General features: G+C 35.5%; 1 protein-coding gene across 1 annotated transcript in view; it reads right to left on the reverse strand.

Moving 5' to 3' along the window:
* Positions 1-764: 764 nt before the first annotated feature.
* Positions 765-12,405, reverse strand: part of maoa (monoamine oxidase a) — a 29,386-nt gene continuing 17,745 nt past the window's right edge. Inside the window, exons 4-14 of the mRNA XM_087804357.1 lie at positions 8,557-8,661; positions 8,400-8,491; positions 8,200-8,341; positions 5,105-5,254; positions 4,011-4,170; positions 3,804-3,954; positions 3,687-3,744; positions 3,527-3,624; positions 3,355-3,466; positions 2,320-2,382; positions 765-2,254 (exon numbers count right to left, since the gene is read on the reverse strand). Coding sequence (XP_087660483.1) covers positions 2,099-2,254; positions 2,320-2,382; positions 3,355-3,466; positions 3,527-3,624; positions 3,687-3,744; positions 3,804-3,954; positions 4,011-4,170; positions 5,105-5,254; positions 8,200-8,341; positions 8,400-8,491; positions 8,557-8,661 — 1,287 coding nt within the window. The 3' untranslated portion in view covers positions 765-2,098. The remainder of the gene's footprint in view (positions 2,255-2,319; positions 2,383-3,354; positions 3,467-3,526; positions 3,625-3,686; positions 3,745-3,803; positions 3,955-4,010; positions 4,171-5,104; positions 5,255-8,199; positions 8,342-8,399; positions 8,492-8,556; positions 8,662-12,405) is intronic.

A 12,405-nucleotide genomic window follows, 5' to 3' on the forward strand; every position in this document is an offset into this window, starting at 1 on the left:
CAGTTAACTTAACAATTAATAAGAAGTTATTTTGATCCCAATGCGACACAAAAGGTCCTAAAGTATATATATATATATTTTAATTTGAATGACGTTAACAGCCGTTAGCTTGGCTGGTGGGCTAGCTAGCTACATTTAGTAATATACAAAAAAATAAGCAGCTAAAACAACATTTGCACACAAAATAATATGAGAATAAAACGGGAAAAAAACATGCATGTATTCTTATAAACACGTTACCAAACTATGAACACAACTTACCTTTTCTATCAAACACGAAATCATTTGTAGGAAGTCGTCTTTTAAATATAAAATAAATATAACTTACCGAACGTCGAACAGCGATTGTGTTCGTCTAATTTTGTAACAAAATACTTTATTATTTTTGTGCGCGGCGTTTAAGTGTATTGAGTTGTTTAAAATAATAATAAAAAAACAAAAAAAACATAAAGCGCTTCTAAACTTCCTCTAAGTGGGTTCATCCTGGGGTCAATGCGCATGCGTATTTCGCATCACTACGCAACGTTTACAAGATATTTAAAAAAAATTTTTTTCCTGTAAGTACTGGAAAAAAAATACTTTAACATTGTAATGTTAAAACAATTAATTCAAAGTATTCTTCTACAGTGTATGAATATCTAATTTTGGTATTATTCTTTAGAAAAGACTAATCATTGAAGAAGAAAAAAGTGCCACTATTTTCCTATTTTTCTTTCTATTTTCTACCCAAATATATCCCCACAAAAATTCCACAGGAATCATAATTAAGATCAGTTTACAAGATTTATTTCACAGTTTGCCACCTTGTTTTTTTTAAATCACCATCATTGTTAAAAGACAAAGACATCGACAAGCAGGTCACATGATCATCATAATCAGCACAGATCAGGAAGTGACAGCGGAACAGTCTTCAGCGAGGATCATGGGATGGTTAATTTAGGTGTGTTTTCGCTCTACATTGTAGTGTTGATCCTAACATTCGGCTGTGATTGGATGAAGGGATGAGTCGAAAAGGCAGCGAGATGCGAGCCCTAAACAAGAGGCAACATTTAAGATCTTCACTCTGAGCTTCAATGGCTTCATCACGACGAGCTTGAGCTTGAAAGAAAAGACTTGGAAGGAACTTTCGACATCCAGCGCGACCACAACGCGATATTTTTTTGGGGGGTTCAGAGTCACACAGGCACTTCAGAGAAAATACAAAAACACCACAGACTTCCATTAAGGCACGACAAAAACTTCACTGGAACGACACAACCACAGTCCTCGGGACATGAACTAGTCATTTTTTTAAGACGTATTTTTAAATTCAAGCTGCTCTCACCTGATAGTTAACATCTTTTTTATTTATCTTTATTTTTATTTAAGTTAATTTTCAAACGCAAGAGATATTTGTGGCATAACTCAGATTTTTTAAATCGAAGAACGTTACGTTCCAAGGTGCAATCATGTCTGAGAAATTAAAAACGTTGGATTGTTTTGTTTTTTTTAAATCGAAGTATTATGTTCTAAAGTTTTTATTTAAGAAAAAATATTTAAAAAAAATTAAAAAGGTACATTCAAACGCTAAAGAGTATAAACTATACGGTTCAAGTTCAGGATTGAAACTCATTCTTAATTATTATTTAACTCCACAAAAAAAATTCAAATAGATTTTGATTAATAAAGATGTTATCAAACTTCTTTATCTTTAATTCAAAGTGGTACATTTGTTTATAACCAATTTATCAACTTTCTTATGGAGAAAATCAGAAATATTGAACACAAACGTTTTAATTAAAAGTAAAAATCAATTTAGCCGAAGTTTTGTTTTGTTTGCTCACGGGTTTAAAAGGTGTTTTTCGTACAGCGAGAGATGCCAATAAAGTTTTTTCAAGACGAGAAAGAACTCAGCAACTATCAAGTGAAAGATGGTAATATTTCCGAGTACAAATCAACATTAGCACCAAGTGGTTCATTTAATTCTCCTTCTATTTCTAGTTATTCCGATCAGCACCTGGACTCGGGAACGTCGCACACATTCGTCTCAGATCAGGAACGTGTTGATTTCAATCAGTGTTTTTAGGATCTTCTGGACCTCCACGGTGATCAGACCAGCTTAAGAGCGGGGGATCAAGCCCTTCTTGTAGGCCACGAAGCCGGCGGCCGCGGCGACGGACAGGACGCTGGAGACCCCCAGGAGTTTGAGGAGTCCTCCGACCGAAGGAAGGTTCCTCTCCAGGAAGGTGGTGTGGAAGGGCAGAGCAGGAACGTACTGCAGAGAGAGAGACGAGTTGAACTTTCACCTGACGTCGCTGCTGACGCTCGGTCTAGACATACCGGACACGGCGGCTCCGTCTGCCAGATCTGACTGTGGCCGATTTTACCCATCGTGCACAGAACCTGCAACAGGAAGTGATGTTAAGAGGTGGAGAAAAATACATTTAAAAATAAACCTCAGATGAAGTTCCTTGTCACAAATCTTGCATTTAAAACAGAAATAAAAAAAACACATTATTTTCATTTAATACATTTAAACAGGTGTCATCGTGGCTTCATTGTGTTTTAGGGACAGTCTAGACATCCCAGAATAAAAACAATTAAAGTAAAAATAAATGACCAAAAAAGCTTTAGATTAGTTGGTTGGTTTTAAGGATTATTTTGTAATTACTATTAAAATATAAATAAATAATAGGGGAAAAAAAGAGTATAATTGTATATAGAGTTAAACTATTTTAAATCTTTATACAATTAAATAAGTGAAAACCTAAATAAATAACCCAACTATTAATTAGAATTAAAAGGTATTTCTGCAAAATACTGTATAAAAAATGGATATTATTACCCCAATATTATAAATAAAATATATAAATGTGAGAGACAAGAGAATAGAAAACTATAATAATAATAATAATAATAATAATAATAATAATGATAATAATAATAATATTAACAACAACAACAAAACAAAAACTACATAAATAATAATTAAAAGTGCTTGTTAAAAAAAAAGAGAAGGAAATTAAAGAGGAAAAAAAAAATGTTTTAAGGAGGAATAATAACCGTTAAATGATATATTGGAAAACATGATTTGATGTCTTATAGACAATAATTAAATTAGATAAAGGGCTTAAACTCTTGCTAGATTTTAATATTCTAAAGGTTTGTTCAACAACAAGATATAATGAACTAAAATATATATTTGAAAAATATGTGTTGTAGTTCGACTTACTGGCCACAAGGGTGACTATGATTCTAGAATCTGAAGCTTTTATTGCCAGTGTTGCAAACACAACATGATATATTTGTGTGGCGTCGCTACAGAATGAACGATTCACGTCAAACATTTGAAATCTTGAATGTGTGACCTCTGACCTCTCGGGCCGCTCTCTCTCCGGCCTGCACGGCGCCCTCCATGTAGCCGCTCCACTCCGTGGCCGTCTCTGTTCCCGCGAAGTACATGCGGCCCACGGGCTCCCTCAGGACCCTGAGAGGGACCAGGGTGTTAGTCCAGGGGGGACATCACGACCCAGGTGTGCGGACGTACCTGGCGAACTGGGTGAGGATCCCGGGGGGGAAGTAAGCCGTGTAGCATCCTCCGGAGTATTGCTCCTCGCACCAGTTCTTCTCCTCGTAATGCACCGGCTGACAACAGTTCTTTAAGTTTAGTCTGGTTTCCCATAGAGATTCTGAGGTGTTTCACTCACATGAAGAGCCTCCGGGGAGCCCAGAACTCTGGAGTAGATCTCACAGATCTTCTTCAACCTGGACACACGCTTCGGTTTAAATCTGACCTGCAGTCTGTTACACACCACTATCACTACCTCTCTTCTTTGGTCAGCGACGCCAGCCTCCTGCACTTGCGCGCCAGGATGAACCCCATGATGCAAGGGCAGCTGCCGTCATCCTTGGTGTCGTCCAGGGTCAGACCGATGGGCGCCTCCTCCTCCTCGATGGCCATGACGCCGCAGTAACCTGAGGAGACGCTCGGGGTCACGATCCCTTCAGTCGCTCGGACGTCGGTCACGTACCTTTTTTCCTCCAGAAGTTCTCCTTGTAGTAGACCATGCACTTGATGACCGAGCCCATGGGCACGCGGCTGATCAGCTGGTTCCTCAGAGGAGGCAACTCTGGGCTGAAGTGGATCTTCATGTTCAGAGGAGGAGGCGTGGCCAGGATCACGTACTTGGCCTGGAACACAAACACAGAAACATCGAGTTTGGTCTGATAATCAATATTTGAAACTAACATAAAAAAAAAAATGAAGGCTGTTGCTTTGTATATTTATATATTTAATTCAATTTATATTTCACACCTTGACTATGGAAGTGTATCAGTGCCATCAGATTTTGAATGGTTGAATTAAATTGTTATTTTTAACGTTTAATTATTTTTTTAATACTTGATTTCTATATTGAAACGTTGATTCTTTCATTTGACAATATAATTTAATATAAAATATTGTTACTTGTGACTGATCTTCTAACATAGAGTTTGATATTATTATTCCAAATATTGAAAAAATTAATTTTCTCAAATAAATATGTTTCGTTAATTCAATATAAAATGTTGGTATAACTGAAGAAAATTAAATATTTTGGGAATATTTTTATTTTATTTAATTGTTACAAAATATTCAATTACTTATAAAAACGGATTCAACATTTATATATATAAATTCAGTTATTCAAAAAATAATTCAATATTGCTTAAAAAACAGGAATATAAAAATAGTTTAATGAACAAAACTAGATAAACCTCAGATTCAATAACCGAACTGCAGCGGATGTCCAATAGGTGGCGGTATAGGGCAACATTCTCTTTGTTTTCATCATCAGCGAATATGAAAACTGTTGAAGTTAAATTCTATTTTTTTTTCTTCCTTTTCAGGTCATTGTTTTGCATGAATGAAATCATAATAATAGTAATACAAATATCAAAAAGTTTTAGGTTGCTTTCTACTTAAGGCAATTTGTGTGGAAGTTAGGAACTCTGGTTTCCTCCCACTGTCCATAAACGTAAAATTGAGTAAAACTGTGTACTGTATGAGGTATTTACCGACAGAAACGACTCTTGCAGTTTTTGTGAGTGGATGATATATTTGCTTCTGAAGACTTTTGTTCACCTTGTACGTCTGTTTGTCCAGCGTCTCCACCTCCACCATGCCCTTGGTCTGGTCGACGCTGTAGACCGGAGACTCCAGCTTCACTCGGTCGCCCAGTTCCCTGGCCATGCACTCGCTGATCTGACTGGCGCCGCCGACAAACTTTCTCTCCTGCAGGCGAGAAGCTGTAAGTGAGCCTTAAACAGATGTTGGACTCTAATGTATCATCAGTGTCTGTTGGTACAAAACTCTCTTTTCATTGAAATATTTACATTAGAAAATTATAGTAAGCGCCACTGAAAACCCTTTTTTTCTTCTGGAGATTAAATCTTGTTTATCATAACCACACCCACTCTTCTGTGATTGGTCAAACATCAATTTGTCACAGCCTGTCATCAATAACAGAAGTCTCCACCTCCAAGGGACTTGTTGTATATACGTGATTACAGCTGACAGGAGGAGGACTGAAGCCATTATTGCAACATAATTGACTCCGCTCTCGTAACCTTTTGTTCGCCCAGATTTCAGACGGGGGGAGAACTTTATAAAGTAAAAAGTTTTCAAAACATGGTCATGATGAAAGACTTTAACATTAGAGTGAGTTAGGAGAGTCCTTGAAAATCAGAAAAACAAGCTGTATTTACAATTTAATTTGTAATGACTAGTAAAAATAAATAAATACAAAATTAATTTCGCTCCGTAAACATACTTTAATGATCTTTGTAGCTCGTCAAACTATGACCTTGTGACATTCTGCCCAGGTTTGGTTTATTGAGTTAGAAAATGAGTTGAAAATGGATTTTTAGTTAAGATAGTTGGGCAGCCATGTTTAAAAACATTTAAGCATGAGTGTTACTGAAAACGTGCATTGATTGGTTATTATTTTTATTTAAAGAACTGTTTCCAGTCCTTAAACCAGCTAAAAATTCCAAGAAATGTTCTTATATATTGTCATAAAATCAAAGGCCATAAATGTGAGTATTGACCATGTAATGAAGTACAACATTCATTACAGTCTCACAGTATTATTGCATAATCCCAGAAAAATTAAAATGTATTTGATCTTAGAAATACAAATAAAGACACTCAAATATAAACTTCTAAAAGGATCAGTCATACAAGCGTTAACTCCTGTCCATCATCAAAACGACTAATCTTGCATTAACAGGATTTCCTTCACGAACCTGAATGTCATTCAAGAGAAAAGATAACCCTTCTCAGGATTTTCCCAGTTGATCTGTAGTCATGGCAACAGGGCCCTTTCAGCTAAACACACAATCTGGTGGCGAGAATGTGCTGCCTTCTCCAAAACAGCTTTTGTCAAGCTCAGGGGGAAGAAGAAGAAAAAGAAAAAAGGGGGGGAAGCTGCTTCAAGTGGCTGCAGGGTTCCATGTTGTTCGTCTTGAATGTGAATCTCAGGGAGTGTTGGGATTGAGGAGCGATGACACCCGACTAATCCTGATGATTACGTCGAATTAATCGTGTCAGTTTCGTTCACAAGAGAGAATACTTGCTGCTTATCCCGAAACAGTATTCACTGTGTTACTAGAGCGCACTTGCCGACAGAATAATTATCACCTGTCAAGTCGTTCTTTTTCCGTTTTAAGATACATGGGTTTAAGAGGAAGAAGAGCTCGGAGTGAAGAGTAGCTTAACTTTAACAATGATATGACATTTACATCATGGTTCATTATGTTGTTGATAACCTTCAAAACTAGTTAATCTATTTTCTCTGTTGGTGGTGGAGTTTACAATGCTAACAAGATGATCATAAAAGATGCTATTTTACAATGCTAACAAGTTGATCATAAAAGATGCTAGTTTACAATGATAACAATATGATCATAAAAGATGCTAGTTTACAATGCTAACAAGTTGATCATAAAATATGCTAGTTTACAATGCTAACAAGTTGATCATAAAATATGCTAGTTTACAATGATAACAATATGATCATAAAAGATGCTAGTTTACAATGCTAAGAAGATTATCATAAAATATGTTAGTTTAAAATGCTAACAAGATGATCATAAAAGAGTCTAGTTTAAAATGCTAACAAGATGATCATAAAAGAGTCTAGTTTACAATGCTAACAAGTTGATCATAAAAGATGCTAGTTTACCATGCTAACAAGATTTTCATAAAAGATGCTAGTATACAATGCTAACAAGATGATCATAAAAGATGCTAGTTTAAAATGCTAACGAGATGATCATAAAAGATACTAGTTTACAATGCTAACAAGATTTGATCATGGGAAATGCTAGTTTACAATACTAACTTTTTGATCATAAGAGATGCTAGTTAACAATGCTAAATGTTTGATCTTGACAAATGCTAGTTTACAATGCTAACAATTAGATCATGAGAGATGCTAGTTTACAATGCTAACTATTTGATCATGAGAGATGCTAGTTTACAATGCTAACTATTTCATCATGACAGATTCTAGTTTAAAATGCTAACTATTTGATCATGACAGATGCTAGTTTACAACGCTAATTATTTCATCATGAGAGACGCTAGTTTACAATGCTAACTATTTGATCATGAGAGACGCTAGTTTACAATGCTAACTATTTGATCATGACAGATTCTAGTTTAAAATGCTAACTATTTGATCATGACAGATGCTAGTTTACAACGCTAATTATTTCATCATGAGAGACGCTAGTTTACAATGCTAACTATTTGATCATGAGAGACGCTAGTTTACAATGCTAACTATTTGATCATGACAGATTCTAGTTTAAAATGCTAACTATTTGATCATGACAGATGCTAGTTTACAACGCTAATTATTTCATCATGAGAGACGCTAGTTTACAATGCTAACTATTTGATCATGAGAGATGCTAGTTTACAATGCTAACTATTTCATCATGACAGATTCTAGTTTAAAATGCTAACTATTTGATCATGACAGATGCTAGTTTACAACGCTAATTATTTCATCATGAGAGACGCTAGTTTACAATGCTAACTATTTGATCATGAGAGACGCTAGTTTACAATGCTAACTATTTGATCATGAGAGATGCTAGTTTACAATGCTAACTATTTGATCATGGTGCATCTTGTTGGAAACCTAAGCAAGTTCATCTATTTCTTCATACCTGTCCTCCGTTGGTGGTGGAGAAGATCCTCATGGTTCCTCCACACTGTTTGATGTACCAGAGGAACCAGAGCGCCGACACCTCGTGGGGTTCAGAGGTCACGTTCACGTTGACGAACAGAGTGGCAAAGTCTCGGACCGGTCTTAAAAGATGATCAGAGTCAGAGAAAAGACACTTCAAGTGGTGATCCCAACAGTTACCTGGTCCAGCACAGCTTATCCAGAAGGTTAGCCATGGACATATTGTCCCACTCTTCAGCGTGGGGGGCCTTCCAGGGGGCCTCTCTGGGGATCTAAGTCACAGTGAAGATCATTCCAGACACCAAAGTGTGTGATGCTTCGGAGATATTGTGAATACCTCTTCACCCATTTTATCAATGGTTCTGAAGAGATGGTTCAGGTCCAGACTGACGAGGGGGTTCCAATAGGGAGGGAAGGAGCCTTTGAAGGCGCGAGACTTACCCTGGAGACACAAAGACAAATACTTAGTGATCATGCTAGTTTACAATGCTAACTTTTTGAATGCAACATATGCTAGTTTACAATGCTAACTATTTGAATGTTACATTTGTTAGTTTACAATGCTAATTATTTGATCATGAGATATGCTAGTTTACAACACTAACTATTTGATTATAACAGATGCTAGTTTACAATGCTAACAAGTTTATCATGACAGATGCTAGTTTACAATGCTAACTATTTGAACGTTACATATATGCTAGTTTACAAAGCTAACTATTTGATCATGACGGATGCTAGTTTACAATGCTAACTGTTTGATTATAACAGATGCTAGTTTACAATGCTAACTATTTGAATGTTACATATGCTAGTTTACAATGCTAACTATTTGAATGTTACATATGCTAGTTTACAATTCTAATTATTTCATCATGAGAGATGCTAGTTAACAACACTAACTTTTTGATCATGACAGATGCTAGTTTACAGTGCTAACTATTTGAATGTTACATATGCTAGTTTACAATGCTAACTATTTGAATGTTACATATGCTAGTTTACAATTCTAACTATTTCATCATGAGAGATGCTAGTTAACAACACTAACTTTTTGATCATGACAGATGCTAGTTTACAGTGCTAACTATTTTAATGTTACATATGCTCGTTGACAATGCTTACTATTTGAATGTCATAAATGCTCGTTTACAATGCTAGCAATTTGAATGTTACATATGTTAGTTTACAATGCTAACTATTTGATCATTAGAGATGCTAGTTTACAATGCTAAGAATTTGATTGTGACAGATGCTAGTATACATTGCTAACTATTTGAATGTTACATTTGTTAGTTTACAATGCTAATTATTTGATCATGAGATATGCTAGTTTACAACACTAACTATTTGATTATAACAGATGCTAGTTTACAATGCTAACAAGTTTATCATGACAGATGCTAGTTTACAATGCTAACTATTTGAATGTTACATATGCTAGTTTACAAAGCTAACTATTTGATCATGACGGATGCTAGTTTACAATGCTAACTGTTTGATTATAACAGATGCTAGTTTACAATGCTAACTATTTGATCACGACAGATGCTAGTTTTGCCAGATGCCAGATAAGATCTCAACAGTTGAGTTTGTACTTTACCCCTAAATTACTGATGAGTTCACTTCAGGACATTTTACAGCAGCACAATAATCACTTCGGTTACTCTTATCTCAACGTTTTTTTTCTAGGAATTAACAATAATTACACAGCAAATTAACAAACAATTTACTATGATGCAATAACATCTACTGTAATTTATAATACAATTGTTTAAATCACGTTCTATTATCGATTAAAAAATGTTTTAAAGCCCCTAAAATCTTTGTTTTAAACTCCCTACTTGTTTATGTAGCAGATCTTATCAGAGTCACCGGTTACTTATCAGACATCAAGACTCATAACACTAACAACAGCGACTAATATCTTTGTGTTTTGTGGCCGTAAAACGCAGATAACAAGCCTTATCTGAGCTCTTTCTATAGGCAGAGCTGAGAAATGTTGGTCGCTATGGACCATGTGTTTCCATGCTGGTGAAGGACTCGGTGGGTGGAGATGATGCACCAGAGCTTCCACATCACAGAGCAGTAAGTGTTTTTTCATGTTTCATGCATTTGTATCTGAGCAGGTTCAACGCTTGAGAAAAAAAAATGAAGTTGTTTTAATACTTTAATTCAATAGTAGTGAAAGCAGTAGATGCACAAACACAGCCATAAGGTATAACTACTAACTGAGAACAATGTGGAGAGAAGAAGGAATATCTTATAGTATAATAGACAACCTGAATGTGCGAGGTGTGTTGTTTGTGTGTTTGTGTGTTCGGGTAAGTGTGTGTTTGGCTGTGTGTTCTTGCCTATGTACAGTATGTGTGTTAGTGATTGTGTGCATGCCCATAAGTGTGTATGTGAGTATATCTGTGTCTTTGCTGGTGTGTATTTGAGTGTGTATTAATGTTTGTGTACTGTATATGTGAGCATTGTATGTGTGTAAGTGAGTGTGTGTTTGCTAGTATGTTGGTGCGTGTGTGTGTGTGTGCATGTGTATTTGTGCTTGCTTGATTGAGTGTTTCCATGCCTGTGTGGTATCTGTGTTAGAAAGCGTGTGTACAGCCGTATGTGTGTATGTATTTTGGAGAATGTGTGTGTTATTGTATGTGTGTGCGGCTACACATGCGAGTGTTTGAGTGTGTACGTTTATTTGTGTATGCTGTTGTGTATGTTTATGTCTGTGCATACCTGCGTGTGCGTGTTTGAGTGTGTATTTGTATTTTGCATGTTTGTCTTTGTGTGTGTGTGTGTGTGTATGTGTGTGTGTGTGTGTTTGTGTGATCAAAAGTCTGAGCGATTCATTTTAAATATGTTACATAACTCCATGACGGTTTGCTCAAAGTCCACACAGCCTGCGGATGCCCACGTGTGTGTGTGTGTGTGTGTGTGTGTGTGTGTGTGTGTGTGTGTGTGTGTGTGTGTGTGTGTGTGAGAGAGTGTGTGTCTTCAGCTGGACTAAATTTCATTTGCTGGACAAACAAAATAACTGTGTGACCATTGAATGTGTGTGAGGTGAACATACTAGGACAGGAAGTCTCTAAATTCCTCTCAGAAACATCAGTCGCGCTGCTATTTCCTGGTTCTGCACTTACAGTATTTGGTTGTTGATCTATGTTTCCTTAGATAAGGTTCTCATGTAGCCTCTATTATGTTACATACACTATACTGTATATATATATATATATATATATATATAGTGTATACAGTTATAGATATAGATATAGATATATATATTTATACTGTATATAGATATAGGTATGGAAAGATATATAAAATTAAGTTAAGTATTTGCAGTAGAACTAGGTTTTATTTTACGCTTTTAAATCACCAAATAGACTTTTAAAGTTAGTTAACGATGCTTACTATTTGATTATAACAGATGCTAGTTTACAATGCTAACTATTTGAATCTTACATATGCTAGTTTACAATGCTAACTATTTCATCATGAGAGATGCTAGTTAACAACACTAACTTTTTGATCATGACAGATGGTAGTTTACAGTGCTAACTATTTTAATGTTACATGTGCTCGTTTACAATGCAAACTATTTGAATGTTACATATGCTAGATAACGATGCTTACTATTTGAATGTTACATATGCTAGATAACGATGCTTACTATTTGAATGTTACATATGCTAGATAACGATGCTTACTATTTGAATGTTACATATGCTAGTTTACAATGCAAACTATTTCATCATGAGAGATGCTAGTTAACAACACTAACTTTTTGATCATGACAGATGCTAGTTTACGTTACTAACTATTTTAATGTTACTTATGCTAGTTTACAATGCAAACTATTTTAATGTTACATATGCTAGTTTACAATGTTTACTATTTGAATGTTACATATGCTAGTTTACAATGCGAACTATTTGAATGTTACATATGCTAGTTTACAATGCGAACTATTTGAATATTACATATGCTAGTTTACAATGCGAACTATTTGAATGTTACATATGCTAGTTTACAATGCGAACTATTTGAATGTTACATATGCTAGTTTACAATCCTAACTATTTGAATGTTACATATGCTAGTTTACAATGCTTACTATTTGAATGTTACATATGCTAGTTTACAATGTTTACTATTTGAATGTTACATATGCTAGTTTACAATGCGA

This window comes from Callionymus lyra, chromosome 12 (genome assembly GCF_982586985.1).
Source record: "Callionymus lyra chromosome 12, fCalLyr1.hap1.1, whole genome shotgun sequence".
Classification (NCBI taxonomy): Eukaryota; Metazoa; Chordata; class Actinopteri; order Syngnathiformes; family Callionymidae; genus Callionymus; species Callionymus lyra.